The following is a 17,571-nucleotide window of genomic DNA, read 5'->3' as shown; positions in this document are numbered from 1 at the left end:
ATCACGAGGACTAGCCTCCGACTTGCAAGGAGAGCTAGACGTAGCTATCAAACATTAGCTCGCGACGCGGTTCAGTATATCATGTCATAAGGGTGTAACGATGCTTATAGCTGTATAGACCATGGCCCTTCGATGCCATCCCACAATGTTTCCCAGGGGTAATCGAGTGAGTCTATTGGGAGAAACAGATCACTCATGAATACTGAGTCATTGGGCCTCAAATCAGATTCCCTAGAGGGCGACACAGTCGCTTCATCGAACGGTGTCACTGCTGAGGGGTGAAGTGAGCGCATACCAATAGCATCTGCAACCTTCTGAATAGGCTCATTACACCTCTCAAGGCAGAAGTCTGCAAGGCCCCACTGCAGTGTAGGCGATCTCGAAACGCCACTAGCTTCGCCACACATGTTTTCTTGGTGACGAGATCATTGCTTTTGATCGTACACCTGAGTAGAATGGTGGCTGATGTGACCAGCAGGTAGGAGGTGTATGGCATCCAGAATTCCTGCAGCTGAGCCTCGGTGAGAGATACGACGGAGTCCACCACCTCTGAAGCAGCATCTCTGAGCATAGCAAGATGATATTGGCGGGCTTCGAATGATTTGCTGGCTTCTTCCAAAACTGCTTTGAAAGATAATCGGCATACAAGGACCTTCAGGGACAAACAAGCAAACCAAAGGTTGTTACACCCGTTGACAGCGCATGGTGTCGTAGAACTAGGCTAGAGGTATTCGGGAAGCGCAAGTACCCAATCGTCTAGAGCGCACTCAGTCTTTCGAAGTCGCCGCTTGATCTCGCCGTGGGCCTCTCGAAGCGAGTATACAAGTGGAAGGATGTCGCCAAGAATCTGGCTCAGTTTACACAACTGCACAAACGTTGAATTGTCCCGCATGTTGGCTTGAGCTTGATCGTCTGAGCCTGCTGTATTGCCAAAGGTAGGGACAGGTACATCATAGTATTGAGGATTAATAGCGGGCGGTATGCCGTGACCGATGCTGGACCAATAGTCGTGGATGAGAACACCCCACCAAAGGTTGATCCGCACGCTCTTCTCGTGGCTTGTGATTTTCCATGATGAAGGGTCCCGGTGCAGACCTAGGCTCTGGGCGAGAGTAACGATCCTGCCAGCATTGACAATGTTGCCTGTAACTCCAATGACAGGACGTCCTAGCAGATCTAGAACGGCTGCGTGAACAGTTGATATGGTTGGGGCCATGAAGTCATCCTGGAGGGCAGTGACCGCTTGATTCCAAATGAAGTGAGGATCAGGCCTTGGCTGGTTGTAGAGTACGGCTGACCGGCTCCAGACCCGTAAAGCGGAAGCGTACAGATCACAAACGATTGTGGATGAAATACGATCGCTGTCTTCATGCCACATATCTGAGAATGTCTTTTCGTCCAACACTGGAAAAGACGGATGTAGGTGTTCGAAGTAGACCTTTCGTACCTCAGAAGCAAATGGGCCAAGGACATTCTCAATGACCTCCCTCTGCGCTCTACCCGAGTCCATGGCGTTTCTCAGACCCCTGCGTCTCTTCGGGACCGTCAGGTAGACGACTGGACCACCTCCAGGGCCAGTTGATATGGTACTGTAGAGCTTAGATGGTGCTCGCCGTGCAGTCGTATTTGAGGTCAGGTATTGCTGCAATACTGTGATGTCTTCGGCCATGTGTGGATTCATCCTTAATGAGGATTTAGTCGGTGATGTCCCTGTAACTGAAGGGAAACCAGATAGAGTCGCCGTATTGGCCCGCTGTGACGCTGACAATGACCACTCTACAGGCGACCCATCCACAGGGCGTGCTCATTGATTAGGCCTAGACACCCTGTTAGATGGAGACACGACATCTTCGACGTTGAAGCTTTGCGCGCTGGTATCTTGATCTCATTGTTGTTAGCAAGGTCAAATTCCGGGTAGCCTGACTTGAGAGGGACATACCTGATATGATCCCTTTTCCTCCAAAATCACACGTTCGCTTTCTTTCGCGACACAGCCGACATGGCGCGCTGGGCACATCGAAGTCGCATCTTGTCTTCCTGTTGCGGCAAAAACTGCAAGCAGGATACTTGTGTGAGCGATAGCTTCAGGGTCGTCAGTAGCTGCTACAGTATCGTAAGAAGGTAAAACGTGTCTTTCCGCGCTCTGAATGCAAGTATTCAATCGCAGTCGCGTATCGATGGGACGGCGACGCACGGTCGGATAGTGAACGGCGTTGATACGCCATCGGCCATGACGTCACCAACAACTCGAGAAAGGAAGCCACGTTTGGCTCGCTAGCTGTCACTGTTCAAGTTGTACGTCGTACTGAACAACGTTCACCGTAGGCAATAAGCAGCCGAAGTCTACAGTGTGGCAAGCGGGAAAGTCGTTATCACGGAGAACTTCGCGTTATCGTTGACGGGATCTGCCACGCTTCATCGGAAATTACTGTATTCGGTCTATGCTAACGGGTAACTGCGAAAACTGCTCTCCTCCAACCTCATTGCTCTATTCCATCCCGAAAGATTGTTGGATATGCAGCTACTCGTTTCGACAGGGTCTGGAGCCATAATTGTTTGCCAGCGGTCCGCTGCACTGATTGTCCAGCCCATTCTGTTAGTTCGGATTGCTTCCCCACCCTTTCACTGCTATTCCCTTCTACTATATAGTCTCGATCGATCCCCGCCATAGCTCTTAAGGTCAATCAACTCACTCATCTCAACCCTTCCACAATAATGTACCAGAAAGTATCTTAGATCTCGCTTTCCCGTCGGCAACCTTACTTATCCCCACCGTACGCACGCCCGAGTAGTGTATGAGAGGCCCATCTGCCCGCTTCCACAGATGGCATCTACATGGAGCCGCAGAGCAGACACAGGATGATCGACTTGACATCGGTTTGTACTGTACGTCTTTGAAACCTCGCATGTGAAAACTAACGGAACAGGGTCAAATGTCAACGCTAATTGGGCACGGACAGAAGCCATGAAGGTTGTCAACGACCACACGCAACACCTCAATCACCTCTTCAGCGGCATGATTAGTCCGCCGGTCATCAGGCTTGCCAAGCAGTTGACAGGAGCTGGGCCTGCAGGTTTCGACAAGGCCTTCTTCCTCAGCACTGGCGGCGGAAGTAACGAGGCTGCTATTCACCTAGCCAGGTTCTACACCGGGAAGTTGGAGATAGTTGGAGTGGCGGCTGCATAGAATGGCATGGCCGGTGCATCAATTGGTACACAATGCCACACTGGACGCTCTGGCTACGGACCCAACATGATTGGCAACCTTACGCTACCCACACCAAACTCGTACCGTTCGATCTTCAGGAAAGCAGACGGCTTGCATGATTGGAAGACTGAGCTAAACTATGGTTTTGATCTTCTGAATAAGCAATTGTGCGGGTCACTTGCCGCAGTCATCGTGGAGCCCATCTTGTTTAGCGGCGGTATGCTCGAACTGCCTCCTGGCTACCTGAAGGCGCTCAAGCAACACTGCAAAGCGAGGGGCATGCTTCTCATCTGTCGTAAGGCACAAATAGCGCTCGGAAGAGTTGGAGACATGTTTGCCTTTACACATCACCAAGTAAAGGAAGTCTTTGTTGAATCTAGGTGCTTCGGCGATCGTAGCTATCAGCTGCGGGAAACTGTAGCTTGTGACTTTAGGTATACTTGCACGCTCGACGAGTTGCTTGCTTGCGATATGTCTGCTATTGGTCCTGCCATCTTGCATACATTGTAAGACTGTTATTGTTCGATCTTTGCGAACTGGTTTCTGGTGTTGAATTGGTATTTTGAGGAGAAGGGGGTTATGTGAAGTCGGCTGCTGCGGTCAGTAGTAGATATACTTGCGGTGAAGGTAAGAGTAGCCTTGAACTCTAACTTAGGTGATAGAATCTAAGCGTTCTAGAATCACGTTTTTATATTGTGTTTCTCTCGCTGTAGGATCTATCCACTACCCACTACCAGGTCCATAGTCATTGGGCTTGCCTTTACCATCTATATGCTCTACAGCCGCCTTTTTGACCTGCTCCTCACGCATCCAGCAGTCGATGCACCACTCCTCGCTCTTCGTGACCTTATTAAGCACGTCGCTACATTGTCGCTGAATGGGATGGTGCTGAGCCTGACTACACAACGTGAAAGGCACTACAGGATCGAGCAGCACATGGCCACCAGGACAGGAGTACCCAATACCGTTGCGGAAACACATGATACGTATACAATCATTGTACGCGCAGTCTTCAGCAGAGACCGCAGCACTGCTACTATGTATATATCTCCATAACATCAGTGTCACAATGTTTATGTCTTCACAAGCTGTAGTCACAAGGTGCCCATGGACGAGCAGGAACGTTCGAGAACCAGCGCTCACGTCACTCTGTAATTCTCATAACTCATTTGTCCATTTAACGAAGCCTATGCCCTAGAACAGTTTGCACTACGGTATTCGAAAGTATTTCCTTTGATGTTGGACTCCTTGACCAATCCAGTGACCTACCCCTATCGGACCTCGTTTTCTTCTTCATCGTCATTCTCACCTCGTTGCCTTCTCAGTACCTTCAGTCTCTGTATCAGCGCCTCAATACACGGCCCACATAGACCCTCTTTGCTACTGTATATGTGAAGTGGACTGGCGCAGCGGTAGTGGATATTTGCCTTCGCGACTGCTGGGCAAGGAATGACCGCGCCGTTCGTGCTGTGCTTGCAGGACGAGGACTTCGTTATATGGACTATACACATACTGAGAGATGAATCGCGGGCATACACTGAAACTAAAGAGGGGAGTGGGTGTCAGTAATGTGCGAGGATTGCATGGGGACAATGTGGTTGCACTGATCAGCGTTTGCCATTTGACGTGGCCAGCAAGCTGGCACAAACAAGTACATACAACAGAAACCAATCCAACGTTCTTCGTTTCCTTTCTTGTCTTTGAGCGTAGGCCAGGTCTGCAGCCAAGTACCCTTACCCAAGCACTACAACCGCTTAAGCGCAGTTGACAGTGATCTGCGCATTACCGCTCGAGAAGTACCCCTCAGTAGCAACAATCTGGTAGTTGTGCGTACCCAAATTCATTCCATTAGCAGCCCAAGCATCGAAGTGGGTCTTCATGTTGACAGAACCGCTGCTGCGCTTGTTGGCACGCACAGACCAGTACTGCTGGAAGGTCTGGGTGCCGTCGATGGAGGGCTGGTTGGTGCGCTGGGTCTGGGCGATCTTGTAGGAGGAGCCGTCGGCAGTGACGGAGCCCTTGATGGTAGCCTGCGAGGAGGGGTCGTAGGTGCCGAAGTTCTCGACGACGTAGTATTCGATCAGCGGGTTGCGGGTCCAGCCGTAGACAGCGAGGTAGGAGTTGCCGGATGGGTTGTAGGTTCCGGAGTAGGTGATGGTGCTAAAAAACATGTCAGTTCTTGTCCCTGATTATGGGAGAGGGGGAGCAATTCGTACCGTGCGGCACCAGGGTTCCAGCCCTTTCCTCCAACAAGGTTACCACCGGTGCTCCAGCTCACGCTGTAGCTTCCACCAGCGCCGTTGGTGTAGGTAGCCTGAGCGCCGCCATCAGTCCACCAGCTGTAGAAGCAGCCGTTGTGGGTTCCCTGGGAAGAGGGAGTTCCGGCACGTGCAGTCAATGCACCCAGCGAGCGTGTAGCAAGATCGGTGACCGGAGCAGCCAGAGCGCCGGAAGCCGCAACAGCGGCGGTGAAGATGGATGTGAAAGAGACCATTTTGAATGTCGTGTTATGGAAGTCGTTGGTAGAATGGAAGTGTAGTTGAGAGAGCGAATGACCGTAGCGAAGAATTGCTGGAAGGGCGAGTCAAGATGCTCTTATACATTTCGTCAATGTGGATCGCGAGTAGGGACTTGTTCTGGAAAGCCGGGTCTGGCTCACAGGGGTGATGAGCGCATGGTCGTAGAGTACGAGGGTTGTCTATCTGATTGTAGCCAAGATGGGATGAACGGCCGAAAACGTGAAGCTTTAATCTGCTCTGCTTGGCTGGTTTGGTGCCTTCACCAAACAATATTTCTCCGTACTGCCAATCACAGTAGCGAGCGTCTTGAAATGCTTATGAATTGTCGCCCTGCTTGCGTTCTAGTTGGTGCGTTGTCTGAAACGCGTTCCCGGCCCAAGCCCGTGCAAACAATTAAAGATTGACGTTCAATCTCGCCGATGCGGGGCATCCTTCCGAAGTGCACACCCGCAACCAATCTTCAGCCAGCTCTTCCTCAATCTGCTTTTGTGTGTGTTAGGCACGCGGCTCCTTCAACGGCTAAAGACCTCGTGGTAATCTGGGGTGCAAGCCATATGGCATTCAAGGCTGAGCCTCATGATGGAAGCGTGGCGAGAGCGATGGGTGACAACGCGCATGTCGGTGACCTCGGTATACTTGAGTAATGTGGAGCGGAGGAGAGCAGAAGTCGAGTTAGAGTTGCGGCTGTCAGTTTATGCGCTAGCCGAGCGGCAGATGAAAGGGTGGTGGCACCTGCGTTTGCGCCACATTTAGAACTGCTCTCCAGCGCCAGAACAAACACCATGAGGACACCTACACTTTTGACCAAGCCATGCAGTAACGCTCTCGGAGGTGGCGCATTTCGACAGTGGGCGCTTCCTGCGCTACAGCCCGGGTATTGCAATGACGAGTGCGCAGACGATCTCGGCAATTCTGAATAGCGGCATGCACCCCAGATTCATCCTTCCGCTCCACTACATGTGCCAAGACCTCTTCTCCAGGCTTGTCCCGCCGGCAGAAAAGGATTTGAGGAGCTTAATTCAGCCGCAGGGCTTGGACGAAGAAAAGAAATTGTCAGGTACACAGGATCGACAGCAGCCTGCCCTCAGTTTCTTTTGGAATTGGAAGTAGCGTGGTTCTTCATATTGATGATCTGAAGATACCTGATGCTACGTAATGTACCCACCGAGAACACCGCCTTGTAAACTCCCCAGGAGAACGTGCTCGTCCTCGTGTTAGAAGGCATACCTATGAACGGCATCGTAGTAGGTCCGAGTGCAGTAGTAAGGTGCAACGATGAAGTTCCGGAGAACTACCGGTTCCAAGCATCGTGTAAGCTTACTGGAATCGATGCTCAGTGACAACAACCCCCCTATCACGGAATACTTTCTATAGGGAATTATGCCCAGTGGCACGTATCGGACTGACATGCTGCATGAGTCCACCCCGCTGCCAGCGAATGTCGAGTTGCTGCAAGACCGGAAGCCTATCCTACATCGTGCCGGCGAGTTCGGCTAGGGTTGCACAAAACACCAATGTATACCTGTTTCCTTGCTGACCCTTAGACCCAGAGACTGTAATGTACGCGGCAAGGTCATGTCAAGCCATGCGTATAACGTCGTCGGTCCGTCTTCCTCAGACATGAGTTGCAGATAGCCTGCGCCAGGGTGTTTGCCATGACTAAACTCCCCCATGTCAACAACATCGAGTAGATCCGAGGCGTCCAGCACCAGATGCTCAATAACGGTTGATGCTCGCATGCTGTGCATGGACATCATGTTTTCATCCACGTCGGGTTCTCGCATGGTTCTTGACCTCGGTTGATGGTGTCTCGTCAAAGACAGATAGTCATGCTATGGCACCGAAATAGCCATGACATGTGTCCAGAAGCTCGCGCGAGTGACCGCCCGTTGTGGTGGTGATGTGAAGTGAGTGTAGGCTAGGGCATACATTGCAAATGCAACGGTCCATTCGCTGGGCGTGACTATCTGCCGATGATTTCCCGAGGAACAATTTACGTATGTAGAGCTCCCGTAGACCAGAAGATGGAGCCAAGGACCAACGAGGAAGGTCTTCGGTATCGTCGTAATTAGAGTATCTGATCCCCATATTTCCCATGACCAAATTCTTGTGATGCGGGAGTGAAAAGACAATCCACATCCCGGCCAAAGTGATATTTTTGTAACGACCTGTTATCTGCAAGGTTTGCAGTCCGGCGAATGGTAGACCACAGATTGCGTGAATATGTAAGAGGATCGAAGAAGAGGTCCCGTACCTCATATTCGCAATACCTGGAAAGATCTAGGAACGTCATGTTCTGCAAGATTGGCACATTCAAGATCTCTGCGCACCGCCCTACAGTGATAGCCACAGTCCGGTACAGGGGTGGTTCGACGACACGGTGGGATTTGCGCGACACTGGGGAGTGGGACACCAAATCATGGAATTTGGTGACATCGTAGATCGGTTGTCCGTTAGTGGGAGCGAGATGGGCGAAGACCTAGAGAAGAAGTTCTTCTGGTATGTACAAAAATGGTCGGGGCGGCAGCTGTGTAGCTGACTGAAAGTGCTGACGCGCAGCCGATCTAGAGACGTCTGTGTCCCCTGGTCAGGGTTTGTCATCGCGGTGAAGGGCTTGTAAGCATCGATACAGCGGAGCTGTCGTAGCCCGGAAGCCCTAGGGCGATTTCGAGATGAGCTTTGAGAAAAGACCTTATTGTAGCGTAGATGAAGTGACGAGTGAGAGGTCCAAGTGGAAGAAGGATGCCGGGAGATTGGGGTGTTCGAACGTCGAGGACAAATAAATGCGTCCACGGATACCTGCAGATAGGCCTTTCTAACTTCGGAAGCTTGGTGCTGAATATGCGACGCCATGTTGCCTCTCGATTCGTCTCGTTTCGAGCGGTCTCAGAATGGAATATCGCAGGGGGGGGGGGGGGCGGACAGGCTTCTCACTCGCTCATCTCCTCGCTCTCTTCGCCCTGGTCAACCGCCGCCAGCACATCCTCCCGCTTCCTCTCTTTCTCCACATTCTTCTCAACACTGCTGAGCATGGGGTCGGCTCCTCTGCCCTCCCAAGCTTTTGCTCTCTTGACAATGTTCTGACTTCTACGAATGACCTCCTCTTCTGCTTTCCTTATTGTGCCGCTGACTCTAAGAACCCTGCACACGACTGGGACATCGACCTTCGGGAGTCTGGTGACGTATGTGAGGGCCGCCCACACCATCTCGTAGTGGTCGCGCGGGCAACGAATTATCGCTGTAGAGGTGGAGGGTGAGTAGTAATTGACTGCGCTGTGAGTCAGTGTTGGCTGCGTATGAGCTCTCAAAACGCCTTCTGTACCTTTCAAACTACTCGAGACCATGCCACTGCCGTAGTCACCATACAGGTCTTCCACTGCGTCGCGTATCAGACGCACCAATGCGCCAGCGTTGAAAGCATCTGGTGTGGGAGAGTGGATCTGCACGAGGTCGGGGAGATCAGTGCGCGACTTCGAGGAAGGCTCAGGATAGAGGAAATTGACCACAAGGTAGCGGAACTTGACGCGCACCATCGTGGCTTCCTTTTCAGTGCTGCGATCGGTTTCGGAGGGGTTGTGCTTGCGCAGAGTGGTGTCGAGGTGAAGGAAGCTTGTCGTGAGCGAAAATCTTCGTGCACTGGATCACAAAGTTTCTCGCAGGTCCCCTATCTTCTATTGACCTTGCTTGCATCAATATTTCTTTTCGTAGTTGCTCCGTCCGAGTCTCTTCTGAAGCTCCAGAAATTCAACGTTCAGCCTTACAACGCGAACCAATCGCAACCTCGGTTCCAACACTAGCGTCAAGCATGATGACGCGCCTTGCCCGGCACTGCATCCCCAGCTTTCTGCCTCCAACATCATCTACAGCAGCCACAACATCACCCTTCACGCCGTCCGACACCTCCCCGCGCCGCCTGAACATCTCCTACCCCCTCCACAGCCACGAGACGCACAAGATGGCGTCCTCCTCCTCCTCCACGCCTCTACTCTAGTACAACCCCCCCGTCGCTTCTACCTTGCACCACCCAGCTAACACTCCCAGTGCATGCATAGCCCACAACACAACCGTCCTCTCCGAACACACCGCCTCCGCGTCCTCGAACGCCAGCTCCCTCGTCTCCCTCGTCCTCCCGCGCCTCACCCACACCACCAGCGCGCACAAGACAATCGACCAATCCAAGTTCTTTATCCACGTCGTCACCAAATCCCCCAGCGACTTTCCCAGCACCGCGCGCAGCGCCGGCGGGTTGACATTCCTCGTAATCGCGGAGCGCGATCTCGGACAGCGGATCCCCTTCGGTTTCCTGACGAACCTCGAGAAGAAATTCTTCGATCAATTCGATGCGGGGGAGACGAACTTTGCCGACCTCCCCCCGTACGGGTGCGCGAGTTTCAACGTGACGCTGAAGAAGTTGATGGTGGAGCAAGGAGCTACACAGGCGGGGCAGGCTGATGCGCTGAGGACTGCGCAGCGGGAGATTGAGGGAGTAAGGGAAATTATGACGGAGAACATTGAGCGCGTGCTTGAGCGGGGAGAGCACATGTCGGTTCTGGTGGATAAGACGGGGCGGTTGGGGGATAATGCGCGGGATTTCAGGGTTAGGAGCCGGACGTTGAAGAGGAGGATGTGGTGGAAGAATGTCAAGTTGATGGTGTTGTTGTGCTTGGTTGTGGTATTTTTGATCTACCTGTTTGTTGGGTTTGGATGTGGTTTGCCTGGTAAGTTCCCTGACTTTGGGACGAGAGATGGGTGCTAACGGACTGCAGCTTGGGGAAGGTGTTTGCGCCATTGAGGGCTGGGTAATACCTTGAAGAACGCTCGAGCCCAGAGCAAGACCTGGATATTGTCACATTACACAGCGGCAATCATGATCGGAGGCGTAATGGTACGGGCGGAAAGCCCACTCACAAGCAAAGCGTGTCTTCATTCATTGTGTACAACAGGGCGCGGCGTCCAGTGCATTCAGTACCAGTCTTACCATGACCTATCCATATTCTGTCTCGTTCCCGATGCATGCTTCCTCAGCCATGACCTTGCCTCGATCGCTGGTACCTTCTTCGCCAGTCATCTGTCCGAAAACCACAAGCTTCCGGCCTCCAGATGGCCTACTTCCATCCAAGCGACGTTCCTCCTGAACACATCTTACAGTAAGCGGGCAGAACATAGAAACACTCTGTGATAAGCGACAGCGAAGCCAGCCATCGCAAAACGTCTATGTTCTGCCAATCTACTGAAAATATCGCTCAAGAGGAAGTAGGCCGCCTTCACGCCAGAAGCTTGCAGTCTTTTAACAGGCGACTGACTCGGAGAGTACGATTGCCGTAGGCTCAAGTCAATAGTCGTCGGAGTGTGGATGATCGTACTCGCCCTATAGAACCGTTTCGTGCCAGTTGTTGTTTGTTCCGTTTCCCATATTCCCAAGTTCCTATGTTGATGGTCGTCCGAACGCTTCGTAGTCCATGTAGTGTTGCCTTAGCGCCGATGATCCCCCGATGTTACCCAAATTCGCCGCCGAAAAAATGAAATAGCCCCCCCACTAACCAGTAAAAACGCCAAAGTACGCTGAAATAAAAATGAAATAGCTTCCCCCATACCGTGATTTGAAAAATTTACATCATACATGTACCCATGATCGTGAAACGACACCGTGACCACACGGTGGTTGAACGCCTATCTAATGCTTGAAGTCTAGTTGATGCTTCTACTAGAAAGTGGAACGAAATGAACGCCTTGTAGGTTTTGTGCTTTTCGTGAAACGCCGGAAATCGAAAACAAGTACAGGATGCTCGTGAGCACGTAAATGGTACGCAATTCTATACACGCTTACGGGGCCATGACCATAGCAAGCAGTGCCATGCGAGTGTACAACCCGTATCTCATCTGTGAAATTGTCAGTAATGCTGTTGATTGCCGTGGTCAGGATACTCACCTGTCTGAAGTATGCCGCCCTGGGGTCAAAGTCCACCTCTTCATGGATCTCGTTGTTCCTTGGCAGTGGATGCATGACAATCATGTTGGTCTTCGCCTGCTTGAGTACCTTGTTGTCGATGACGAACGAGTCCTTGACCCGCTCGTAGCTAGCAACATCTGGGAAGCGCTCCTTCTGCACACGAGTGCAGTACAGGACGTCAGAGGAGGCGATGATCTCAGGTGTAAGCTCGTTGGAGATCGTCTTCAGCTGACCACGAGACTTGAGGGCCTCACGAACAGAGCTGGGCATGCTGAGGGACTCGGGCGACACCAGGTTGACAGTGCAGCCGTAGTGAGACAGCAGCTCGCAGAGCGAGTGGACTGTGCGGCCGTACTTGAGGTCACCGACGAAGGTGATGGTGAGACCGTTAACAGATCCAAGCTCCTCACGGATGGTGAAGATGTCAAGGAGTGCCTGAGTAGGGTGCTCACGGCTACCGTTGCCAGCGTTGATGACGGGCACACCGGAGAACTTAGCAGCGATGTCGATCGACTCCTCGTCGGGGTGACGGAGAACGATGGCATCACCGTAGCATCCCAGAGTGCGGATGGTATCGCCGATAGATTCGCCCTTCTTGGTAGAAGAGACTGACTCGTTGACAATGACGACCTCACCACCAAGACGCTTCATGGCTGCATCAAATGATGCAGATGTTCGTGTCGAGGGCTCGAAGAACATGGTGCACAGGACGCGGCCCTTGAGGATGTCGAGACAACCTTGCTTCTGAGCACCAAGGCGCATCTCCTGAGCAATGGTGAAAAGCAAGTGAAGGTCGGCTCGGCTGAACTGCTTGACAGACGTAATGTGCTTGCGCTTGAAAGGGGACTTGGCGAGTAACTGAGGCAGGGACAGCGAGTTGCTCTTCGACAGCTGTCCGTAGGAATCATCGTGAGCTCCAGCCTCAGGCACAAACTCCTGGAAGTCGACTGAACTAATGGCGAGATCGTAGTGACGGGCAATAGCCTCGATCAGAATCTTCGCGTTCTTGACGTTTGTCACGAGAGGAGTCTGGTAGTCGACAGCCATACGACGAGTGCGGTAACCCCTGGACATGTAGTTGGCGGGTCGTCGGAAGCGGTTGCTCGAGGGCAAGTTGATGTACAGATCGATCAAGTTGTTTGCCAAAGCATGTGTCAAAGAGTACTCCGACTTCTGTTCATCGTGCTCGCCAGGCGGCAGGACCTCCAAGAACTTGACCGGGAGACCGTGTTCTTGAATATAATCCGCAGTACCAGCGGTAGCAAACAGGTTGTAGCCCATCTTGTAAAGATTCTGGATGGAAGGCAGCATCTCAAGCTTGTCCTTGAACGAACCGATGGAGAACAAGATGTTCTTGTTGGGCAGTCTGAAGCCAGTGGCGATAAGGCCCTTGATGTAGGCCTCGTACTTATCGCGACCAAAGCAGGCAACCTCACCAGTAGATGCCATTTCTACACCAAGAACAGGGTCGGCACCAGAGAGACGAGAGAATGAAAACTGAGGAACCTTGACACCGACGTAGTTCTTAGGGATATTGGTGGCGGGGTACTCGGTCAGTGGCAGGCCAGCCATAGCCTTGGTCGCCATCTCGATGAGATCAACGCCCATAACCTTCGACACAAAGGGTGTGGATCGAGAAGCGCGGACATTGCACTCAATGACCTTGATCTCGTCGTCCTTCGCAATGAACTGGATGTTGTATGGGCCAGTGATGTTCAAAGCCGAGCCAATCTTTCGAGTAGCGTCTTCGATCTGACGAATGGTCTCCGGGGACAGATCCTGAGGAGGGAGAACAAGGGTAGCGTCACCGGAGTGGACACCGGCATTCTCAACGTGCTCTGAGATGAAGTGGCCAATCATGGTACCATTACGTGCCACAGCGTCCATCTCAATCTCCTTGGCGTTCTCAATGTACTTGGTAATGACGACCGGGTGCTCCTTAGACACATCGGCAGCCTGGTTGAGGTAATTGGCCAAGTCATGTTCAGAGTAGACAGTGTTCATCGCGGCGCCGGACAGAACGTACGAAGGACGCACGAGCACGGGGTATGAAACACGATCGCAGAACTCTCTGGCCTCCTCGATGCTGGTAAGCTCCTTCCATGCAGGCTGGTCGACATTGATGCGGTCAAGCATACGAGAGAACTTGTAACGGTTCTCTGCGGTATCAATCATCTCAGGAGAAGTACCGAGAATCTTAACGTTCATACGGTGGAGAGGCAGAGCGATGTTGTTAGGCGTTTGGCCTCCCATGCTCTGTGAAGTCGTTAGCATGTGTATCACTACTTAAAGATCATACTTACAATGACCACACCGCTAGAGTTCTCCAGGGTATAGATATCAAGGACAGTCTCGAGGGAGATGTTCTCAAAGTACAAACGGTCGGCCTCATCGTAATCGGTGGAGACAGTCTCCGGGTTCTATCGGGGAATCGTTAGCAAGCTGATGAGTACCTTTGGTGGCTACAATGACTTACGTAGTTGATCATAACGGTCTTGAACCCATTTTCGCGTAGAGTACGGATGGCGCGAACGGAGCACCAATCGAACTCGACCGAGGAACCGATACGGTACACACCCGAACCAAGGACCATCACACCCTTGTCATTGAACGAGATGTCGTGCTCAGTACCGTTGTACGTGAGGTATAGATAGTTCGTGTGAGCGGGGAACTCAGCAGCAACGGTATCAATCTGCTTGACAACCGGAAAGATACCGTGATCAACACGTACGCGACGGACAGCAAGCTCGTTCGAGCCCCAGAACTTGGCCAGCTGGCGATCGGAGAAACCAAGCTCCTTAGCCTTCTTGAGCAGCGGCAGGGTGATGCTCGAGGTGTTGTAGTTCGACATGGAAATCTCGAAGTTACTGAGGGACTTGAGACGGCTGAGGAACCACTTGTCGATGTTGGTCAATTCCCAAATCTTGTCGACGGTGTAACCAGACTTCATCGCGTTGGCGATGGCAAACAGACGCTGGTCAGAGGGCGTCTGAAGCTCCTGGTCAATCTCCATAAGGGCGGCAGTCTCGTTGAAACCCATGTTGCTTGGGTCAACCTCGCGGATGGCCTTCTGAATGGCTTCTTCGAAGGTTCGGCCAATACTCATGACCTCACCAACACTCTTCATAGAGGAGCCGAGGAGTGTGGAGACACGAGTGAACTTCTTCAAGTCCCAACGAGGAATCTTGACGACGACGTAGTCGAGCGAGGGCTCAAAGCAGGCGCAAGTCGAGCGTGTGACCGAGTTCTGGACCTCGTTCAAGGGAATGTTAAGACCAAGTTTGGCAGCGACGAAAGCGAGAGGGTACCCGGTAGCCTTCGAGGCAAGGGCAGACGAACGCGACAGACGAGCGTTGACTTCAATGATGCAGTACTCCTTGGAGAATGGGTTCAACGCATACTGAATGTTGCACTCTCCGACAACACCAAGATGACGGATGACGTTGACAGCCGTGGTACGGAGCATGTTGTAGTCTTCGTCAGACAGGGTTTGGGATGGAGCAACGACAATGGAGTCTCCAGTGTGGATACCGAGGGGGTCGAAGTTCTCCATGTTACAGACGGTGATACAGTTGTCGCGGCAATCGCGGACGACTTCGTACTCGATCTCTTTCCATCCCTTCATACTGCGCTCGATAAGGACCTGGGGACTGGCGGCAAATGCCTTGTTGCACAGGTCAAGCAGCTCCTGGTCGTTGTCGGCGAAACCACTGCCGAGTCCACCAAGAGCATAGGCAGCGCGGACGATGACAGGAAAGCCGATGTCCTTAACGACACGCATGGCCTCCTCGGTACTGTTGGCAGACGCGGACTTGGCGCACTTCTCGCCAATGGAGTCCATGGCACGAGCGAACAGCTCTCGGTCCTCGGTTGTGATAATGGTATCGATGGGTGTTCCCAGAACCTTGACGCCGAGACCCTCGAACTCATCCTTGAGCTGGATACCGACTTGAAGGGCAGTCTGACCACCGAAGGTGACATAGATACCGTCGGGGCGCTCCTTCTGAATAACCTTGCGAACAAAGTCGGCGTTGACTGGGAGGAAGTAGACCTTGTCGGCAAGGCCCTTCGATGTCTGAATTGTGGCGATGTTAGGATTGATGAGGATGGTGTAGATGCCCTCTTCCTTCAAAGCCTTGATACACTGACTTCCGGAGTAATCGAACTCTCCAGCCTGTCCAATGCTGAGACCACCACTACCAAGGACAAGGACCTTCTTAACCTCGACACGGGGTGTCAACTTCTTGTTCTCCTCAAGTGTGCCGCCAGGGAACTCCACAGGCTGGGTCATGGTCTCTGAAGAGGCAATCGACTTCTGGATGGTGCTGATGAACACATCGAAGAGGTACTCGGTATCGCGGGGACCGGGTGTATGCTCAGGATGGAATTGCACACTGAAGTATGGTCGGCGAACGTGGCGGATACCCTCGTTACTGCCGTCGTTGGCGTTGACGAAGAGCTCCTCCCAGCCATTGGGCAGAGTCTTGGAGTCCACTGCGAAACCGTGGTTCTGCGATGTGATGTGGCACTTTCCAGTGATCATGCTTGTACAGGGAATGTTGTGACCACGGTTACCGAACTTCATCTTGAGCGTCTCGGCGCCCGATGCTCTTGCGAGCAGTTGGTGACCAAGACAGATACCGAAGATGGGTGTCCGTGCCTCATCCATGGCGGCCTTGATGTGCTTTACGGTGGCCTCCATCTTGGCTGGGTCACCAGGACCGTTGGAGATGAAGAGACCATCGTAGTCCTTACCGGCAAGCTGAGGGAAGTCGTAGTCCCACGGCACTTGCAGGACCTCGACACCTCGCCGGAGGAAGCATCTCAGCTGGTTGTATTTAAGACCGACATCGACAGTTACTACACGTACTGGGCGGCCGGAGGGGTGCTTGAGAGCTGTGGAAGGGTCGGGAGAAAAGAGCTTGGGTTCTTTGATGGAGACTGTGCAGACGTCAGACAAGATCACTTGAACAGACAACAGAGATTATCACCTTCAGCCACCAGATTCTTCTTGTTGGGGTCTACCCATTCGATCTGCTCGAAGGCGCTGCTCCAGTCCTCGTCCTCGCCGTCAGCCAGCGCCGCAGTGTCGACCGCGCCGTTGGTAAGAGCTGTGGAAGAGGGAGAAGGCCCTGTTCGCTGTCTCAAGCGAGCAAGCATACTTCCTTCCTCACGGATGCGCTTCGTCAGAGCGCGGGTATCGACGCCAGTGATGGCAGGCACGCCCTGCTCCTTGAGCCAAGCGCCCAGCGAAGAGGCGGCCATGTAGTGTGAGAACTCCTCTTCGGCATATGTCTGGACAACGAGACCAGCAATATGGATCTCTCTGGCCTCGAAGTGCGCCGGAATGCCCTGAGCGAGCGCATCGAGGTCTTCGCGCGAGGGCACACCGTAGTTGCCCACCAAAGGGAACGTGATGACCAGAATTTGGCCGCGGTACGATGGGTCAGTTATCGACTCGGGATAACCCACCATACCAGTCTGGAAGACCAATTCACCAGCAATGCTCTTCTCAGCACCAAAGCTCCTGCCGAAGCAGACGTAGCCATCTTGGAGCTCAAGCGCCAGGTTCTGGCTCTCATCGGGGCGTGTGGCCATGGTTTGTGAAGTGAGTGACAGCTCGAGGGCTCAAAGTACCCTGGAGAATCGAGACTGCCGAAAAATGGTGGAGGAGAGGAGAGAAGAGCTCTCTTGCGAATCGAAACTTTTTTTCTTACGACTGCAGCAGCGGGGTGCTTGATTGGCCCCACCTTGCTAGCGGCCATTTAGCCTCTTCACGCCGATCCGGACGTCGTTGTGCTCAACATCTTCAAATTTTTGAATTCGGTATAACAGTTCTTGAATACCTACAACTACTGTTGTATTTTACTGCCATTTTGTCAACAGCTAGCTTC

At 52.6% G+C, this 17,571-nt stretch overlaps 8 protein-coding genes across 8 annotated transcripts; 3 read left to right on the top strand and 5 right to left on the bottom strand.

Moving 5' to 3' along the window:
* Positions 1-104: 104 nt before the first annotated feature.
* Positions 105-1,681, bottom strand: BU25DRAFT_428951 (uncharacterized protein; the record flags this gene model as incomplete). The annotated part of the gene is made up of 4 exons (XM_033708530.1): positions 105-362; positions 392-716; positions 768-793; positions 824-1,681. 4 exons carry the CDS (start codon positions 1,679-1,681, stop codon positions 105-107), a joined length of 1,467 nt encoding a protein of 488 aa, XP_033565430.1.
* A 1,136-nt stretch (positions 1,682-2,817) lies between these two features.
* On the top strand, positions 2,818-3,582 carry BU25DRAFT_481795 (uncharacterized protein; the record flags this gene model as incomplete). Its single annotated transcript, XM_033711110.1, has 2 exons — positions 2,818-2,877; positions 2,928-3,582. A coding segment is annotated over exon 2 (389 nt), but the record flags the coding sequence as incomplete, so codon positions are not given.
* On the top strand, positions 2,836-3,187 carry BU25DRAFT_455555 (uncharacterized protein; the record flags this gene model as incomplete). The annotated part of the gene is made up of 2 exons (XM_033709950.1): positions 2,836-2,881; positions 2,928-3,187. The coding sequence occupies 2 exons, from the start codon at positions 2,836-2,838 to the stop codon at positions 3,185-3,187; spliced, it is 306 nt and encodes a 101-aa protein (XP_033565429.1).
* A 1,355-nt stretch (positions 3,583-4,937) lies between the features above and the next one.
* BU25DRAFT_226590 (glycoside hydrolase family 11 protein) lies at positions 4,938-5,924 on the bottom strand. The gene is made up of 2 exons (XM_033701374.1): positions 5,425-5,924; positions 4,938-5,368 (listed from the first exon to the last, which is right to left on the bottom strand). The coding sequence occupies exons 1-2, from the start codon at positions 5,700-5,702 to the stop codon at positions 4,963-4,965; spliced, it is 684 nt and encodes a 227-aa protein (XP_033565427.1). The 5' UTR covers positions 5,703-5,924; the 3' UTR covers positions 4,938-4,962.
* A 1,421-nt stretch (positions 5,925-7,345) lies between these two features.
* BU25DRAFT_226585 (uncharacterized protein) lies at positions 7,346-8,019 on the bottom strand. The gene has a single exon (XM_033701373.1). It carries the CDS (start codon positions 7,984-7,986, stop codon positions 7,555-7,557), a length of 432 nt encoding a protein of 143 aa, XP_033565426.1. The 5' UTR covers positions 7,987-8,019; the 3' UTR covers positions 7,346-7,554.
* Positions 8,020-8,657: 638 nt separating this feature from the next.
* On the bottom strand, positions 8,658-9,419 carry BU25DRAFT_437753 (uncharacterized protein; the record flags this gene model as incomplete). The annotated part of the gene is made up of 2 exons (XM_033709023.1): positions 9,050-9,419; positions 8,658-8,995 (listed from the first exon to the last, which is right to left on the bottom strand). Exons 1-2 carry the CDS (start codon positions 9,258-9,260, stop codon positions 8,658-8,660), a joined length of 549 nt encoding a protein of 182 aa, XP_033565425.1. The 5' UTR covers positions 9,261-9,419.
* Positions 9,420-9,682: 263 nt separating this feature from the next.
* BU25DRAFT_334067 (vesicle-associated membrane protein-like protein) lies at positions 9,683-10,519 on the top strand (the record flags this gene model as incomplete). Its single annotated transcript, XM_033702515.1, has 3 exons — positions 9,683-9,717; positions 9,769-10,445; positions 10,494-10,519. 3 exons carry the CDS (start codon positions 9,683-9,685, stop codon positions 10,517-10,519), a joined length of 738 nt encoding a protein of 245 aa, XP_033565424.1.
* A 1,031-nt stretch (positions 10,520-11,550) lies between these two features.
* BU25DRAFT_437751 (carbamoyl-phosphate synth) lies at positions 11,551-17,326 on the bottom strand (the record flags this gene model as incomplete). Its single annotated transcript, XM_033709022.1, has 5 exons — positions 16,669-17,326; positions 14,154-16,618; positions 13,981-14,097; positions 11,657-13,933; positions 11,551-11,607 (listed from the first exon to the last, which is right to left on the bottom strand). Exons 1-5 carry the CDS (start codon positions 17,273-17,275, stop codon positions 11,551-11,553), a joined length of 5,523 nt encoding a protein of 1,840 aa, XP_033565423.1. The 5' UTR covers positions 17,276-17,326.
* Between the last annotated feature and the right edge of the window lie 245 nt (positions 17,327-17,571).

This window comes from Macroventuria anomochaeta, assembly GCF_010093625.1.
Source record: "Macroventuria anomochaeta strain CBS 525.71 unplaced genomic scaffold BU25scaffold_5, whole genome shotgun sequence".
NCBI classification, from domain to species: Eukaryota; Fungi; Ascomycota; class Dothideomycetes; order Pleosporales; family Didymellaceae; genus Macroventuria; species Macroventuria anomochaeta.
This window is presented reverse-complemented; position numbering and strand designations above follow the sequence as displayed.

Coding starts and splice junctions, on each gene's coding strand:
- BU25DRAFT_226590 (XM_033701374.1), bottom strand. CDS start 5,702: ATGGTCTCTTTCACATCCATCTTCACCGCCGCTGTTGCGGCTTCCGGC. Junction 5,369..5,424: donor TGGAACCCTGGTGCCGCACG/GTACGAATTGCT, acceptor CATGTTTTTTAG/CACCATCACCTACTCCGGAA.
- BU25DRAFT_226585 (XM_033701373.1), bottom strand. CDS start 7,986: ATGAGGTACGGGACCTCTTCTTCGATCCTCTTACATATTCACGCAATC.